The 18,494-nt window shown below is 43.6% G+C and overlaps 1 protein-coding gene across 1 annotated transcript in view; it reads left to right on the top strand.

The window, feature by feature from the left end:
* Positions 1-18,494, top strand: part of LOC117387570 (poly(ADP-ribose) glycohydrolase-like) — a 50,509-nt gene that overhangs the window by 20,975 nt on the left and 11,040 nt on the right. The window contains exons 9-12 of the mRNA XM_055229726.1: positions 5,660-5,739; positions 5,828-5,888; positions 7,018-7,093; positions 13,082-13,229. Coding sequence (XP_055085701.1) covers positions 5,660-5,739; positions 5,828-5,888; positions 7,018-7,093; positions 13,082-13,229 — 365 coding nt within the window. The remainder of the gene's footprint in view (positions 1-5,659; positions 5,740-5,827; positions 5,889-7,017; positions 7,094-13,081; positions 13,230-18,494) is intronic.

Below are 18,494 nucleotides of genomic sequence, written 5' to 3' on the forward strand. Positions count from 1 at the left end.
AAGAAAAAAAAGCAAAAACTCAAACCCCAGGATCATGTAGAGGGTTAATACGAACATTTAAGACCAAAATGAGTCTGAAGCAGCAGAGACAGAGAGAGGGGACAGTTTATATATATATATATATATAAAAAAACAAAAAAAACAAACTCCAAATTACTAAAAAACTGAAAAATAACAAAAATAAAATGTAAAAAAAAACAACAAAAAGATAATAAAAATGAGAATCAAAAACCCTAAAAATTACAACAACAAAAAATTAATAAATAAATAAAAATAAATAAAAATTAAAAACAAACTCAAAATAATTCAAAAAAATGAACCCCAGGATCATGTAGAGGGTTAATCTGAACATCTGAAGCAGCAGGGACAGAGAGAGGAGACGGTTTTCTAATGTAAAGTGAGTCTAAGCTGGAGTCAGTGGAGCCCGTGATCACTTCCTGTTTGTAACGCGGCGGCTAGCATGTTAGCTATGCCCATTTATATAAACAGTCTGTGCTACTGAGGCAAGACACATTTTGACTAAATACACTGAAAAAATCCTGTCCATTGAGGGCCTTTAAATTCCTGTGCACATTTGTTGAGTCGTCTCAAAGCCACTAGACCTGAGCTCACTCCTGTCTCTGTGGTGTATCAGACCTGAGCTCACTCCTGTCTCTGTGGTGTCTCAGACCTGAGCTCACTCCTGTCTCTGTGGTGTATCAGACCTGAGCTCACTCCTGTCTCTGTGGTGTATCAGACCTGAGCTCACTCCTGTCTCTGTGGTGTATCAGACCTGAGCTCACTCCTGTCTCAAACGGAGCACGATTAGATTAAGGACGGTTTAAAGATGGCCGCCCTGACAGAGACGAGGACAAAGACATCTGTCCACATCAGAGCGTCACCGCAGAACACAGAGAAACACTGAACACGGTCATGTGATTCAACATTTATGATTTAAAAATTCAGTTCAAAGTTTATATTTTAAACACGTCCAGGAGAATTTGACTAAATCAGGACTAAACCAGGACTAAATCAGGACTGAACCAGGACTAAATCAGGACTAAACCAGGACTACACCAGGGCTAAAAATAAACCATAGAGGCTCAACATTTCTTTAAGTATTTTTTTCCAGTGAAACATCAGAATCATTATTTGTGTTTATCATATTTTTAATCATAATCACAAATTAAATCCTTGTTTCACATGTTGTATGTTTCTGTTTCAAACTCGTTTCCTCTTTGAAATCACTCTGTTTTTTCTTCCTCCTCCCTCAGAGTTTATATTGTTTTTGTTCTACTGAAATAAAACATGTCCTTTTCTTCTGTGCGTCTCATACCAGCGCCGTCCTTAACCTTTAGTCCGTTACATCACCGCGGCCTCTCAGTGTGACGTTATATAAGTCCGGATCCTTCTCCTTCACTTTGGTGCATTTGTGCGTCCGTCTCCGCGGTGTCCACTTAAACCCTCAGAGCCTCGGGGGACAGAGCGAGCTTTGTCCTCCTATAGACGCTGAATGAAAGAGCCACAGTGACCCGGAGCCACGAGGAGCGTCCAGCCACTTTACTGCTTCAGATATGGACACGCGGAGGAGGGATTCTGTGTGAGAGACCCGCCCGGACCCGCCTGGACCCGCCTGGACCCGCCCAGACCCACGTGGACCTGTGTGGACCCGCCTGGACCCGCCTGGACCAGCCTGGACCCACGTGGACCTGTGTGGACCTGTGTGGACCTGTGTGGACACGCCTGGACCCACGTGGACCAGCCTGGACCTGTGTGGACCGGCCTGGACCAGCCCGGACCCGCCTGGACCCACGTGGACCCGCCTGGACCCGCCTGGACCCACGTGGACCCACCTGGACCCACGTGGACCTGTGTGGACCCGCCCGGACCCACGTGGACCCGCCCGGACCCACGTGGACCCACCTGGACCCACGTGGACCTGTGTGGACCCGCCTGGACTGGCCTGGATCAGTCTAGACCAGCCTGGAGTGATGTTGACGGAGAGAAAAATTGCCAACATGTTTGCAGGACGTTCATGAGAAAACTACAACAGCACAAATATCAAAAGTTCTGCTTAAAGCCGCACTATGTAACTTTCTGGACAACGTTTCCATGGACACAGGCCAAATAAGAGTAAGGTTTGTGGAGATGCAAGCCTGCTCACGTAGGAAGAGAAGTAAAAAGAGTAAAAATGTGTTTTTCAAAGTTTTTCAGACAATTGAATAAAAATGTGCCTTTTTTGGCTTAAAAGTTACACACTGTGGCTTTAATAAGGTGAAAATGTTAATATTTAAGCTTTAAAAAGTGTCAAATGCAGAAATTTGTGTTTAAATCAGACATGTTCTGCAAACTGGACTTTTCAGATGTTTCTCCGTGTTCTAGCCGTTCTTCTCACTGACTGGGTGAAGTTGTTTTTGGAGCGATTCGTGTTTGAGTTTATAATCGTTTATTTTCAAGACGCCATTTTGCCGCTCAGCCCCCGTTTTCACCTCCACCTGTGACACGCCCACTTCCTTTTCTGGTTTTATTTTCCTAATCATTGATACTCGTAGGATCCGGCAGCGTCGCGTCATCATTTTGGTACAAACTTTCAAAAACGTGCTGCTGTAGCGCGACGTGCGTCTGTCCACAGGGGGGCGCCGCCAGCTCCACGCCTCTTTATCGGGACAACGTTTATGGCGACGCCAGCTCCCATCGGACACCACAGTTTTCGAACGCGGACATCGCGGATTTATTTGTTTGATTACGTCGTTTTAGATGAATATTGTGATTTAAAACGCGTAAATTCTAACAAAACGATCCACGATAAATAAAAATACGAATTAAATCAAAAATTAAAAAAAATACATTAAAATACAATAAAAAATTAAATATAAAAATAAAAAAATAAAATTTTTTAAATTAAAATAAAAAAATAAATACATTAAAAATTAAATAAAAAAATACAAAAAATAAAATACAAATAAATAAATAAAAATAAATAAATATTCCTTTGAACATGTTCTTGTTGCTTGTTGTCCACAGATGAGGACACCAGGTCTCAGGAGGTTAATTTTATCTCGTCCAGCTCCTACTTTTGACATTTTTCTACAGTCCTACTTATTTCTTAGTAACTTCTTTCTCTATTTATATGTAAATTTGCACAGAAACATGGCTGAAGTTTGGCTCTCGTGTGCATAAAACACTCTCGTTTACTTTCTCTCCATACAAGTCGCCCTTTACCCCCTGAGGACCACTTACTCAAAATGGTGGTTTCCTTAATGCCCCTCTCCTCCTCCTCCTCCTCTTCTTCCTCCTCTTCCTCGTCCTTTATCCGAGTGCCGTGAAGTGGTGCACGTATAAAACTGTGGATGGATCGCCCCGGGCCACGCTGGCGATACAAAGTCCCGTCATAATGGAGCGAACGGGACTGAGTGAGGCCTGGACTAATGTGGATCAAAAGTTGAAGCTTGACTGAACTCACATGGGACTGTAGTTTAAGAGTTTAGCACCGGAGCGGAGGGAGGTGGCGGGAGGCGGCGGCGGGAGGATCGAGGGTTTTTTAAATTTAATTTACAGTATAAAAATGTAAAAGTAACACGTTTATTAAAGAGGTCAGACAGAGGGAGGCGGTGTGGAGGTTGTTACGTGTCCAAGTCTCTTCTTCACCAAACACAGAACGTAAACGAGAGTGTTTTATGCACACGAGAGCCAAACTTCAGCCATGTTTCTGCACAAATGTACATATAAATACAGAAAAAAGTTTGTCTGTTCTCTCTGTCGTCTCTGTCGTCTCTGTCCTCTCTGTCCTCTCTGTCGTCTCTGTCCTCTCTGTCGTCTCTGTCGTCTCTGTCGTCTCTGTCCTCTCTGTCCTCTCTGTCCTCTCTGTCCTCTCTGTCGTCTCTGTCCTCTCTGTCGTCTCTGTCCTCTCTGTCGTCTCTGTTCTCTCTGTCCTCTCTGTCGTCTCTGTTCTCTCTGTCGTCTCTGTCCTCTCTGTCGTCTCTGTCCTCTCTGTCGTCTCTGTTCTCTCTGTCGTCTCTGTCCTCTCTGTCCTCTCTGTCGTCTCTGTCCTCTCTGTCGTCTCTGTCGTCTCTGTCGTCTCTGTCCTCTCTGTCGTCTCTGTCCTCTCTGTCGTCTCTGTTCTCTCTGTCGTCTCTGTCCTCTCTGTCGTCTCTGTTCTCTCTGTCGTCTCTGTCCTCTCTGTCGTCTCTGTCCTCTCTGTCGTCTCTGTCCTCTCTGTTCTCTCTTTCGTCTCTGTCCTCTCTGTCGTCTCTGTTCTCTCTGTCCTCTCTGTCCTCTCTGTTCTCTCTGTCGTCTCTGTCGTCTCTGTCGTCTCTGTCCTCTCTGTTCTCTCTGTCCTCTCTGTTCTCTCTGTCGTCTCTGTCCTCTCTGTCCTCTCTGTTCTCTCTGTCCTCTCTGTCGTCTCTGTCCTCTCTGTCGTCTCTGTCCTCTCTGTCCTCTCTGTTCTCTCTGTCCTCTCTGTCGTCTCTGTCCTCTCTGTCCTCTCTGTCCTCTCTGTTCTCTCTGTCGTCTCTGTCCTCTCTGTCGTCTCTGTTCTCTCTGTCCTCTCTGTCCTCTCTGTTCTCTCTGTCGTCTCTGTCGTCTCTGTCCTCTCTGTCCTCTCTGTCCTCTCTGTTCTCTCTGTCCTCTCTGTCGTCTCTGTCCTCTCTGTCGTCTCTGTCCTCTCTGTCCTCTCTGTTCTCTCTGTCGTCTCTGTCGTCTCTGTCCTCTCTGTTCTCTCTGTCGTCTCTGTCCTCTCTGTTCTCTCTGTCGTCTCTGTCGTCTCTGTCCTCTCTGTCCTCTCTGTCCTCTCTGTCCTCTCTGTTCTCTCTGTCGTCTCTGTCGTCTCTGTCCTCTCTGTTCTCTCTGTCGTCTCTGTCCTCTCTGTCCTCTCTGTTCTCTCTGTCCTCTCTGTCGTCTCTGTCCTCTCTGTCCTCTCTGTCCTCTCTGTTCTCTCTGTCGTCTCTGTCCTCTCTGTCGTCTCTGTTCTCTCTGTCCTCTCTGTCCTCTCTGTTCTCTCTGTCGTCTCTGTTCTCTCTGTCGTCTCTGTCCTCTCTGTCCTCTCTGTCCTCTCTGTTCTCTCTGTCCTCTCTGTCGTCTCTGTCCTCTCTGTCGTCTCTGTCCTCTCTGTCCTCTCTGTTCTCTCTGTCGTCTCTGTCGTCTCTGTCCTCTCTGTTCTCTCTGTCGTCTCTGTTCTCTCTGTCGTCTCTGTCCTCTCTGTCCTCTCTGTTCTCTCTGTCCTCTCTGTCGTCTCTGTCCTCTCTGTCGTCTCTGTCCTCTCTGTCCTCTCTGTTCTCTCTGTCCTCTCTGTCGTCTCTGTCCTCTCTGTCGTCTCTGTCCTCTCTGTCCTCTCTGTCGTCTCTGTCGTCCATTATTGATTTGTTCCTCTTGATTTTATTTGCTTGTTTTCTTTGATTTTATTGTTTTATTGGTAATTGTTTTATCACTTTTATACACATATTTATTAAATTTTGCTATTTGATTCTAGTCTAAATGTTGATTTATTTAACTAGTTGTTTTTATTTATAATGTTTTTGTGCAGAACTTTGGAAACTGCATTTGTTTGTGAAATGTGCCGTTTAAATAAAATGGACTGGATTTTTAACTCTTGGCGGCACGGTTAAAATCTCAGGACGTCGTCTGAAAAGTGACGACGACTCCACAGCGGAAATATAAATGTCGTCGTTTTTGTTTCGTGCAGGTTGTTCGAGGGCTCGTCGTCCAGAAAGATCGAGAAGCTGAAGACGCTGATGTGTTACTTCAACGCCGTCACGGAGCAGAGTGAGCGAGGGCGGCCATTTTGAATTTATTGTTTTGAAAATATGTTTTAAACGTCTCTGATTTTACACGTGTCTTTTATTTTTTTCAGTGCCAGACGGACTCGTAACATTCACACGCCGCCGTCTGGAGACTCCTGTCGACTGGAGACGGTACAGCTAACATGCTAACAAGCTAACAAGCTAACGTGCTAACATAAATACAAGAGTAGTGTTTATTTTTCTACCAGTGCTCTGAGATATGACGTAACAGGTTCAAATATACTTTTTACGCATTTTTGTAACGTTAATTTATTGATTTAAAGTTTTACCTTTTGAGTTTTGATTTTCAAGAGAATTATTTAGACACATTATCGATCGCACACAACAACGAGCAAAAAAAGAGGCAATAAAATAATGTGAAAATAGAATAAAATCAAATACAGTTGTCCCTACAGTTTTTTTGTGCAATTCTTTTTAGTTTTTTTTTAATGCGCATTGTGTCGTGCGTCCTGATTGGCTGTTGGACTGTAGACCATTGTGTTGTGCATCCTGATTGGCTGTTGGACTGTAGACCATTGTCTCCTGCGTCCTGATTGGCTAAGAGACTTTCTCAAAGACGCCTACGAAGGTTTGAACTTTGAGAGAGTTTAAACGAGAGAGAAACGTGAGAAAATGTTAATGCCTGTGTGAGAAAAGTGTATAAAGTGTGTGGTGAGGGGTTTTACAGACAAAAACAGAGAGAATAATGTAAAAAATAAAGCTGATACTTCACGGATTTCGCCTGTTGTGGGTTATTTTTAGAACGTGACCCCCGCGATAAACGAGGGACCAGTGTTAAATAAAATAAATATAAAATACTTCTAGTCCGTACACGAGGAATTATCTCCTCACTTTGGGCAGATCCTCCGACTAAAAACAGTTTGTAATTAACCCTTAACCCTTTTTTTTTTATTTTTTTATATATATTATGATGAATCGTCACACGAGTCTTGGAAAATCTGGAAAACCTGGAAAACGCATGGAAAATGAGGAAAATAATGCAAAGTGTCCGGGAAAATGTACTTTTTTGTTTCTCCGCGCTTTGCTTTATTATGAACTGTCATTTTTTTGTCCGTACTGTTTGTTTTTTTTTGTTTTAAACTCCTCTAAAATCCACCAAAATGCAGAAAACGACACATATTCCGTCCGATATTTCCCGTTCATGTTCAAATGTGACTGTAACGCCGCTTTCTCACCAGTAGGAGCGCACGTTGCAGATATATAAACCTTAACTGAGCGAGTTTATCTTCGTCTTTTTCAGCTCCGAGAAGCGTCTGAGCAGACTCCACATCACCTGCGAGGGAAACATCGAAGACGACGGACACGGGATGCTCCAGGTTTGGGAAAAGTGCAAATGTGGTTCAACTTAAAACTAGAATAATAATAATAAACTGTGATTGAATAAAACTGAGGGCATGGATTAAAATGAGGTGAAAATAGAGTTTGATACAGAACAACATTAATTTAAATCATTAGAATTACACTTATGTCACTTAAATACAGCTCGAAAACACCAGGAAAACCACAAATACAAACAATATCGTGCAAAATAGACACGCACCGATCCAGCTTTTTCTGTTCCGATGCCGATACTTTGGCTTTAAGTATCTGCCGATCCCCGATATCGAACGATACCAGAGCAGAGACGGAAAACAACTTTTTTTTTTAGCTTTAATCCATGTTCTTAAGCTGTTAACGCGTCAAAAACAGACACTGGAGTTGTGTTTTGTTTCATTCTCACATGTTTGAGTCGCACTTTATTATTCGTCTGTCACATCTACAAAGATCAAAACGCGACGTTCCACCTCGTGATGTCATCAAGTGGGAGTTTTCACGTTAACTCCTCCCACTTTTACCTTTAGTTCAGTCGAGATAAGCGGCGACTCCAGGAGCTGAGATGATCCGAATGATTCTAGAAATGAAGGTGTGTGGAGTTTAAAAACACAGTGGAGCACTTCCTGTATGACCACACGATGACATCACAAGGTGGAACGGAGCATTTTTAGTTTAAGAGAAGGGTTTGTGTGTTAAACGTGTGTGAATGAAACAAAAAAAACACAACTCCAGGTCTGTTTGTGACGAGGAAACGACAAAATGGTGGAGGTAAAAATGATCTAAATGTGTTTTGTAATTGTTATTTTTCATTTAAAGTGACGTCTTACCCTTTATTTAAGTATCGTATTAGTGCGAAACGGAGGAAATGTGACGTGTGTGAGCTTTAAACCGTGTCCTCCTGTGTCGTCGTGCGTGTCAAAGTGTGCGTTGATGTTTCCGTTGTTGTTGTTCTTGTCAGTTTGGAGGTTTTTTTTCCTCGGTTAAACTCGGACATAATGATGTTTTTGGTTCAGACTCTGTGTGGACTGGAGCCTTCAGAGGTCAGAGGTCACCTCCTCTGAGCCGTTTATTCACCTCCTCCTGTCTCTCCATCCTCCCCTTTCTGTCCTTTATCTTTATCTCTCTCTTCACCTCCCTCCTGTTTCTCCATCCTCCCCTTTCTCTCCTTTACACTTTATCTCTCTCTTCACCTCCTCCTGTCTCTCCATCCTCCGCTTTCTCTCCTTTACACTTTCTCTCTCTCTTCACCTCCTCCTGTCTCTCCATCCTCCCCTTTCTCTCTTTTACACTTTATCTCTCTCCACCTCCTCCTGTCTCTCCATCCTCCCCTTTCTCTCTTTTCCACTTTATCTTTATCTCCCTCTCTTTCTTACTCTCCTCTCTCTCCATCTCTCTCTTTCTTCAGCTCAGTCTCTGTCTCTTCTCTTCCTCACCCCTCTTCTCCATCCTCCCTCCTTCTTGTCCTGATGACACTTGATCCCTCTTTTTCTTCCACTCTATTCTTCTCTTCTCTCGTTCTCAGTCTGTCTCATCCCTCTCCTATTTTCTTTCTTTCTCTCTGTCTCTCTCTCTCTATTTTGTCTTTCTCTCTCCTTCTTTCTGTCCCTTTTCCTCTCTGTCTCTTTCTCCCTCCTTTTTCCCATCTCTCTTTCTTCCTCATGTTTCTCTCTCTCTTTCACCCCATCTCTTTGATTCCTCTTTCTCTTTCTCCAACCCTCCTCTGTCTCTCACTCCATCCCTCTCTTTCTTTTTGTCTTTTATCTTCAGCTCTATCTGTCCTCCTCTTCTTCTATGATCCTATCCTCGCTTTTTGTCCAACCTTTTTTCCTGCCCTCCTTTCTCTCTCTCTCTCTCTCTCTCTCTCTCTCTCGCTCCGTCGCCTTTTTTCCCCCAAGCATTCCTAACGTTCCCCTTTTCTCCCTTTTGGCTCTTTCTTCGTCTTTCCTTTCCCTTTCTCTTAGTCTGCCCCTCTCCATCTCTCAACCTCTCTTGCCCTTACTATCTTTACCTCTCCCCCTCTATCTTTCTCTCTCTCCCCGTCTCCACCCCCTTCTATCTCTCCTTCTCTCTATCTCTCTCCCTCTCCATCTCCCCCTCTCTCTTTCTCACTCCCCCTTTTTATCTCTCCCTCTTCTCTCTGCCCCCCCTGTCTTTTCTTCTCTCTCCCCCTCTATCTCCACCCTTCTATCCCTCTTTTTTATCTCTCTCTCTCTCCCTCCATCTCCCCTTCTCCTCCCCGTCTTTCCCTCTCTCCCCCGCTCTCTCCCTCTCCCCCTCCCTCCCTCTCTCCCCCTCCCCCATCTCTCCCCCTCTCCCTCCCCCCCTCCCTCCTCTCTGTCAGTTCTTTCTCTCTTTTCCGTTCCTTTTCTTTGTGGTCCTGACAGCTCACAGTCCCGAGGGTCAGGGTTGGATTGATGGACAGAGGAGACGGAGGAGAGGAGAGGGGGGTAGAGGAGGAGGAGGAGGAGGAGAGGGGGAAGAGGAGAAGGAGAGGGGGAGTGAGAGGAGGAGAGGAGGAGATGACAGGCTGTCACAGAGAGCACAGACTCAACACTGTCCCAAAGAGAGAGAGAGTTTAAGAGACAGAAGAGGGCGGAGCCTCAGCACAAACACTTTTATTTATCTGAGTTTTTTATTTACATTATGGTTCAAAAAGGGTTTTATCAGTTTGGACGAGGAAACTCTGTGATGTTAAATTCTCCTTAATTAAATCTCCAAAAATAACATTTCAGTTCAGTGTTTTTGTGTAAAGTCCAAAATCTGTCGCCTCTTTGATTTAACCAATAGAAAGTTAGAAAATCAACACAACAGAAAACAAGGAAATGTGTCCCACAGCGCCCCCTGTGGACTGAACCAGGACTAGACCAGGACTAGACCAGGACTAAACCAGGACTAGACCAGGACTGAACCAGGACTAGACCAGGACTGAACCAGGACTAGACCAGGACTAGACCAGGACTCAACCAGGACTCAACCAGGACTCAACCAGGACTCAACCAGGACTGAACCAGGACTGAACCAGGACTGAACCAGGACTCAACCAGGACTGAACCAGGACTGAACCAGGACTCAACCAGGACTGAACCAGGACTGAACCAGGACTCAACCAGGACTGAACCAGGACTAAACCAGGACTAAACCAGGACTGAACCAGGACTAAACCAGGACTAAACCAGGACTAAACCGGTACTAAAATAGGACTATCAGAATCAGAATCGCGTGTCCACTTGCAGATAAAGTTGAAGTCTGTAGGGCTAAGGGACAGACGGGTCATCCAGGGTTAGGGTCAGGGGTCATCCAGGGTTAGGGTCAGGGGTCATCCAGGGTTAGGGTCAGGGGTCGGGGTCATGTCGGGTCCAGTCATCACCGAGCTGTGAGTCTGGAACAATTAAAATATGATTCATTTTTTGACATTTATTTAAAATCACTTTGTTTTCTACCTAAAACCACAAACATCCACGGCAACACGACTGACCCACTGCTTTATTTCTGTTACTTCGGTCAGTTAGCTCGGTCCATTTCATCCGCGTTTCTCCGAGAATTCCCTTCCCGGAGCGCAGTATTTCCCCGTCTGTCACTGGGGGGGAGAGCGTTTACGATCACGTCTGGGGTCTGGGGTCTCGTCGTTGTTGTTTTGTTTTGACAGATTTTTGACAGCGTGAAGGTGAAGGGGCTGCAGGTGACACTTGTGTTAGCGTTCCACATAAAAAAAACAAAAAAAACACAGCAGTTAGCGCTAAAGCTAGGAGCAAAAACATTTAACGGAGCCTGAAAACGGCTAACGCTAACGGCGGCTAACGCGACGGAGATGGATGAGGACTTTCAGACCGTGTCCCTTTAGGTCTGGATGAAACGCGCTCGGACTTGTCGTTCGAGGTGCTGCTGGTGATTGTTTTAAAGGCGCACTGTGTAACCTTTCTGTTAGGGGGGTCCAGCGACTGTTTGTTTCCGTGGAGATGTTAAAGCTTTTCCAGGAATTTTTTTAATAAAGTTTGCACATGACCGATTTACCTTAAAAATAAACAAAATAAAAAGAGTCAGAACAGAGTCATCTCCCCGCTGACCCGTAACTATGCCATACATTTAAAGCCATACTGCGAAACATTTCAGGCAAAGCAACAGCGTCTCCATTGAAAATACAGACAGTGGCTCAGTTGGTAGAGCAACAGCCAATCAGGACGCACGATACAATGGTCTACAGTCCAACAGCCAATCAGGACGCACGACACAATGGTCTACAGTCCAACAGCCAATCAGGACGCACGACACAATGGTCTACAGTCCAACAGCCAATCAGGACGCACGACACAATGGTCTACAGTCCAACAGCCAATCAGGACGCACGACACAATGGTCTACAGTCCAACAGCCAATCAGGACGCACGACACAATGGTCTACAGTCCAACAGCCAATCAGGACGCACGACACAATGGTCTACAGTCCAACAGCCAATCAGGACGCACGACACAATGGTCTACAGTCCAACAGCCAATCAGGACGCACGACACAATGGTCTACAGTCCAACAGCCAATCAGGACGCACGACACAATGGTCTACAGTCCAACAGCCAATCAGGACGCACGACACAATGGTCTACAGTCCAACAGCCAATCAGGACGCACGACACAATGGTCTACAGTCCAACAGCCAATCAGGACGCACGACACAATGGTCTACAGTCCAACAGCCAATCAGGACGCACGACACAATGGTCTACAGTCCAACAGCCAATCAGGACGCACGACACAATGGTCTACAGTCCAACAGCCAATCAGGACGCACGACACAATGGTCTACAGTCCAACAGCCAATCAGGACGCACGACACAATGGTCTACAGTCCAACAGCCAATCAGGACGCACGACACAATGGTCTACAGTCCAACAGCCAATCAGGACGCACGACACAATGGTCTACAGTCCAACAGCCAATCAGGACGCACGACACAATGCGCATTCAGACAAAAAAATAATGTAAAATTGCACCAAAAAAAATTTGTGAAACAACAAAACCACGATACAGCGAGACACAACTGTATCGTATCGTTTAATTTAATGATACAGTATCGATATCGTGGGCTGCTGTATCGATGTATTTTTTTGTATATTTTACCAAATTGTTCCGTCACAGCACAATCGTGTGGCTGTTCAGAGGAAAGAAACTTGTTTACGCAGAACATCTGACGCTCGATCGACTGTTTTTGATTTTTAAAACGGCTGCGTTTCATCGAATCTTCGCGCAGACGGAGGTTTAACACAAACTTAGTCGATACGTTTCGATCCTTCAGAGCCGTTAAAACCGCTCACGTCTCTGTGTAAACGTAAACGTGGCGCTCGTGTAAACTGTGGGTGAATCGTATCGACCGGTGAAACAGTCTGGCGTGTGCCTCTAGTTAGCAACAAGCGCTTTATGTTCACTCACAAACGGACGATAAACGGACGATAAACTGTCGATAAACTGTCGATAAACTGTCGATAAACTGTCGATAAACGGACGATAAACGGACGATAAACGGACGATAAACGCATCATTAACGTTTTATATTTTTTGCAAACGCGGCTGATCGTTAAGGGTCACGAAAGCCTTTTTTTTTTCACCGAATCGTATCGAATCAATTTGAAATATATCGTATCGTATTGTATCAAATCGAAAAAGTACAGAATCTTATCATGGCCTGTGAATCGTATCGAAAAACTGTATAAAAATGTGACTGTTTGCCATTGGCCATTTTACTGTTTTGACTTGTTTCTATGGCAACGGGGCAGATTTTTTTATTTTTTTTCATCACTCTGGAATAATTGTTTACGGTAGAATGTCCCTTTGACGAAAAACCTTGGCGTTTTATGGACAAAATGTTGCTGTAGCTGCACTTTAGATCAGTTTTTCCGTTCACATTTCTGTCCTTTCTCAGACGTTTATGCTCCTGATGACGTCGTTTAAAAAGGTACAATACTTCCAGACGAGATCTTAAAGTGTCTTTTTTCACAGGTGGATTTTGCGAACCAGTTTGTGGGAGGAGGCGTCACCAATTCCGGGTTGGTCCAAGAGGAAATCCGGTTCCTGATAAACCCGGAGCTGATCGTGTCCCGACTCTTCACCGAGGCTCTGGACCATAATGAATGTCTGGTCATCACAGGTGCGTTCATGTTTTTGTTTCGGTTTAGTTGAGTGATGTGTTTCGTTTTTGTTTTTCGAGATCTCAAGGAGCTTTCCATGAATCAAATTTTAAATATAAATAGGCCCAGTAATTACAGAAAATGTATTTACAGACCAGGACAAAAGCTCTGAAATCTGACAGTTACAGTTTCTCTGGGGTATTAAAGAGGAGGTATTTACTTCTGTGGGGTATTAAAGAGGAGGTATTTACTTCTATGTTGTATTAAAGAGGAGGTATTTACTTCTGTGGGGTATTAAAGAGGAGGTATTTACTTCTGTGGGGTATTAAAGAGGAGGTATTTACTTCTGTGGGGTATTAAAGAGGAGGTATTTACTTCTATGTTGTATTAAAGAGGAGGTATTTACTTCTATGTTGTATTAAAGAGGAGGTATTTACTTCTGTGGGGTATTAAAGAGGAGGTATTTACTTCTGTGTGGTATTAAAGAGGAGGTATTTACATCTCTGGGGTATTAAAGAGGAGGTATTTACTTCTGTGGGGTATTAAAGAGGAGGTATTTACATCTCTGGGGTATTAAAGAGGAGGTATTTACTTCTGTGGGGTATTAAAGAGGAGGTATTTACTTCTGTGGGGTATTAAAGAGGAGGTATTTACTTCTGTGGGGTATTAAAGAGGAGGTATTTACTTCTATGTTGTATTAAAGAGGAGGTATTTACGTCTGTGGGGTATTAAAGAGGAGGTATTTACGTCTGTGGGGTATTAAAGAGGAGGTATTTACTTCTGTGGGGTATTAAAGAGGAGGTATTTACTTCTGTGGGGTATTAAAGAGGAGGTATTTACTTCAGACATGTTTTTTGCTCCGAACACTCAATTTTAATTCACACATAAAATCAGAATCACATTTATCTGTGAAAATCAGACGGACCTCACCTGTCCCACCGAGCAGCAGGGAGTCAATCTGCCAATCTACCCCACAGACAGAGCCTCGTTTGGGGCTGCACGCGGCGGGTTCCCGGCCTCCTCCCGCGTCCGTCCTCGTCTGGCGCGTTCTCTGATTGGGGCGGCGGACGGGGCTTTTCTGATTGTCCCGGGCCTCTTCAGACCGGAGCGAGGTCGTAAATAAAGAGAACACGTCTGCGGGGGGCTGATGGAGTCTCTGCGCTGACAAATGAAGGAGGGACGGGGGACGGGGCGGGGACGGGACGCGCTCCGAGTTTACAGTTTTGTTCTCTGCCGTTAATCTTGTGTAAAAACAAAAATAGTTTCAATACAGTTAAAAAAAATAGATTGTTTAAAGACGTGAACTGAGTGAGTCTGACATCAGCTCCAAGTGAAGCTAATCGAGGCTAATTTTTATGTTTGGAATTCTTACTGCGAGTATCATAGCAACCAGAGAGCCAATCAGGAGCGAGGGTGTTCAAAGTTATGGAATTTCTAATAGTTAAAACCGTAAAAAAAATAGAAAATCAATAGAGAAGTTGTCTTGAATCAAAAAATCTAATTTATTGAGTCTATTGTGCGCGAATGTCAAGGAGCTGTCGTCCCTGATGGCGCCGTCTCGCCCGCCGCTCCCAAACGAACGCACACGCAGCGTTTTTATACCGTCAAAATAATCGCACCAGTTTTAATCTAGTCCAAGTGACTCCAGGTGATTGGACATATCGTCTTTTACGCTAACGAACAAGAGATATGTGCGTGCGGAACAACAGACAGTATCACGCTGTCAATCAAACCTGTCGCTAACGCTAACAGGAGCGACCTCGGGGAAAGAAGGCGCCGGGTTTGTCTGTTTTTAATGTTCAGATCTTGATTTACAGACACAATAGTGAAATAAAAACCCCAGGATCATGTAGAGGGTTAATACGAACATTTAAGACCAGAATGAGTCTGAAGCAGCAGAGACAGAGAGAGGACACAAAAAAAAATAAATAAATAATCAAAATAACAAAAAAAGAAAAGAAAATAATCTCAAAAAACAAGAAACAAAAAAACTCAAAATAAAAAAACAAAAAAAAGAAAAGAATCTTTTAAAAAAACAAAATAAAAAAATTAAGAAAATAAACTACAAACAAAACAACTCAAAATAACAAAAAAACAAACAAAAAAAGAAAATAATGTAAAAAAAAACAAAAAAAATAAGAAAATAAACTACAAAAAAAATGTAAAAGATAATAAAAATAATCAAAAACCCTCAAAATTACAAAAAAAATAAATAAATTAAAATAAAAACAAACTCAAAATAACTCAAAAAAATTTACATTTAAGACCAAAATGAGTCTGAAGCAGCAGCAGAGACAGAGAGAGGACACGGTTTGACAATGGAAAGTGAATTGGAGTCAGTGGAGCCCAATGCTCACTTCCTGTTTTGAGCGCGGTGGCTAGCGCATTAGCTATGTCCATTTATATAAACAGACTATGGTTAAATCACTGCTCTATATCACTGCTCTGCTGACATCACCATAGCAACGGGTAAACACTGAAATAATAATAACATTTAAGACATTTACAGACAGTGAAGAGGCTTTTCATATTCACGGGTGAGTTCAGTTTGTCGCCGTGGTAACAGCGCATTAAAACAACGAGGAGCCGCGCGGTCTGCAGTTTTTTTAACGGACTTCGTGGAGGAACGGCGATGTTTTCTGCGTTGTGCGTTAAAAAAAACACGTAATAATAGTGTTAATCGTCGGATAAAATCGTTCATCCCTGTCAGTTGCTTCCTTGCGGTTCTCATCCAATCACAATATTCATCTAAAACGACTTAATAAAAACCGTATTTGGTCATTTCGTGCGTCTACGTTACATCACACGAACCTTCAGATCCGTTTTGTGCGTCGTTACATAACCTCGTCTCTCGTTTTGTCCCCGTCTCCCTTTCCCTTCCTGCGTCGTCACGGGTCACCTTCATGTTCCTGGACTGGCGGCCATCTTGCTCCTCCCTCTTCTCCTCCAATCCACTTAACTTTATTACGCCTCTAGAATTAATTATACCGTCGCGACCTGCCCGGGACCCTCTTTAGCTAATGCGCTTTTCCCCCGCCAACCGCCGTATCAAACCACATCTACAAACCTGTCTTTTTTTTTTTTTTAAATAAAGAAACGTCCGAAGCGCTTTTTATCGTCGTAGCCGCTCGGTAAATCAAATTCTTGGCGTAGCGACAGGAAGCTAATGGATAGTATAGTGGCGCGGTGGTATTAGCCAGAGTGCCCCGCGGTAATTTAATTGCGTTTGATTGGTGGACACTGCAGGCAGCCATTTTGAAAACGGTCAAAAGTATAAATAGGACGAAGGAGAGATGGGAGATGGTCAGCGATGGGAGGAAAGAAACGGGAAAGATAGCGTCGGATCGTTGTCAGCAGTTCTTAAAAGCTGCGCTGAGTCGCTTTGCTCGTCTCCATGGAGATCTTATTACCTTGCCTGGAATGTTCCGCAGTGTAGCGTTATTGTTACGCGGCTAATAGCTACTTAAGGACTGCACAAGTTTTCTGACAAGAACTTTGATTATGTTTTCCGTGTATCTTTAGCAGTTCTTAAAAGGTGCACTACGAACATTTTCTGGTCTCCATGGAGATATGACTGAAATGTTCCACAGTATGGCATTATACATACGTAGCTATCATGTGTTTGTTCGATTTAGAGCTGCACTATTTTGGAGGTAAAGAAGTATTTTGATCGCAATTCGTCGCACATCTTTAACCGTTCTTAAAAGGTGCACTGTGTCACTTTTCTTGTCTCCATGGAGATCTTATTGCCTGGAACATTCCACAGTATAGCATTGTAGTTACTTAGCTAATAGCTACTTTAGGTCTGCACGATTTTTCTGTTTGGATTTACCGTATATATCTCTAACAGTTCTTAAAAGGTGCATTATGTGACTTTTCTGGTCTCCGTGGAGATCTTATTGCCTTGAATGAAATGTTCCACAGTATGGCATTACACATACGTAGCTAACTCATGTGTTTGTTCAATTTAGAGCTGCACGATTTTGGAGGTAAAGAAGTATTTTGATCGCGATTCGTTGTCGTACATCTTTGACGGTTCTTAAAAGCGGCACTATGAACATTTTCTGGTCTCCACGGAGATGTTACGTCGCTTTGCCTGTAATATTACGCAGTATGGCGTTATACTTACGTGGCCACCGTGCTTTTGCGGTGTTTTGCGATTAGCCTTTACGGTATACCTTTAGCAGGTCTTTAAAACAAAAGACCGGGACGACCGAGGGATTACACAGTTCAGACAGTTCTTAAAAGGTACACTGTGTAACTTTTCTGGTCTCCATGGAGATGTCTGCAGAATAGTTTTGCTTTAATACTTGCAGTCTTTGTGAAGTCATAAACGCGGCAGCTCAAACTGTAATTCTGATTTTATTACAACACACAAAAAATGCAAAAAATTAAAGATACATTGAAAAACGTACATTCTTATCGTGACCAGGCTCCCCTCTCCACAGATCTGACCTGTAACTTAGCCTGGAATCTTAAAGTTTAAAGTTTAAAGCCGTGCTCTGGGACACGCCAAACGTATCAGCTCAATAACGTCGCGTTTTTGTGCTTTCAAATATAAATCTTTGGGAAACATAAATGCACACGTGAATTAAAGTGTGTTTTTCTGTTTTCCGTCAAAAGTCCCGTCGTCAAAGTCCCGTCGTCGTGGTGATATTTAGACCCGACTGAAACGTTGGAGCCGTTTGTCTCGTTCAAACAAAGGCCTGTTTTTGTCTGAGAAAAGCCAAGACGCGTTTGTATTGATTTGAAAAGGTGAAGTCATTTAGATGTAGATTTGTGTGATAAACGCTCACATTTAGGAGATAAACAACGAGGCGAAGGGTCGGATCTGCAACTCCGATTTGGATCAAGTTAAAAATGATAAATATTTAGAAAGAAACTGTACTGCGCCAACAGAAATTAACGCAAAAAATACGGGATAAAATGATTCAGACGAGGTTGACAGAAGCAGGTGGACAGCGCACGGCATCTAAAGGCAAAATAACATGTCCCTGACCTGTGGGGTGCCCCAGGGGTCAATCGTGGGACCGCTGTTATTCTCACCACGCTGCTACGTATTGTGATTTTAATGTCTTTTTTATTCCGTAAAAGCACTTTGAAACGCCTGGAACGTACAGACAGCAGGCTCACACGTTACTTTTTCGAGTTTTTCCAGTACTTATACCCAGAGAAACGTACTATCTATCGAAGGAACTCATTTTAAGAACTGTCCGTACAAGGTTATAAACGGGTGTACTGTTAGCTGTTTACAGTAAGGTGGAATACGTCGCTAAAAGATGCTA

This window comes from Periophthalmus magnuspinnatus, chromosome 19, assembly GCF_009829125.3.
Source record: "Periophthalmus magnuspinnatus isolate fPerMag1 chromosome 19, fPerMag1.2.pri, whole genome shotgun sequence".
Taxonomy (NCBI): domain Eukaryota; kingdom Metazoa; phylum Chordata; class Actinopteri; order Gobiiformes; family Gobiidae; genus Periophthalmus; species Periophthalmus magnuspinnatus.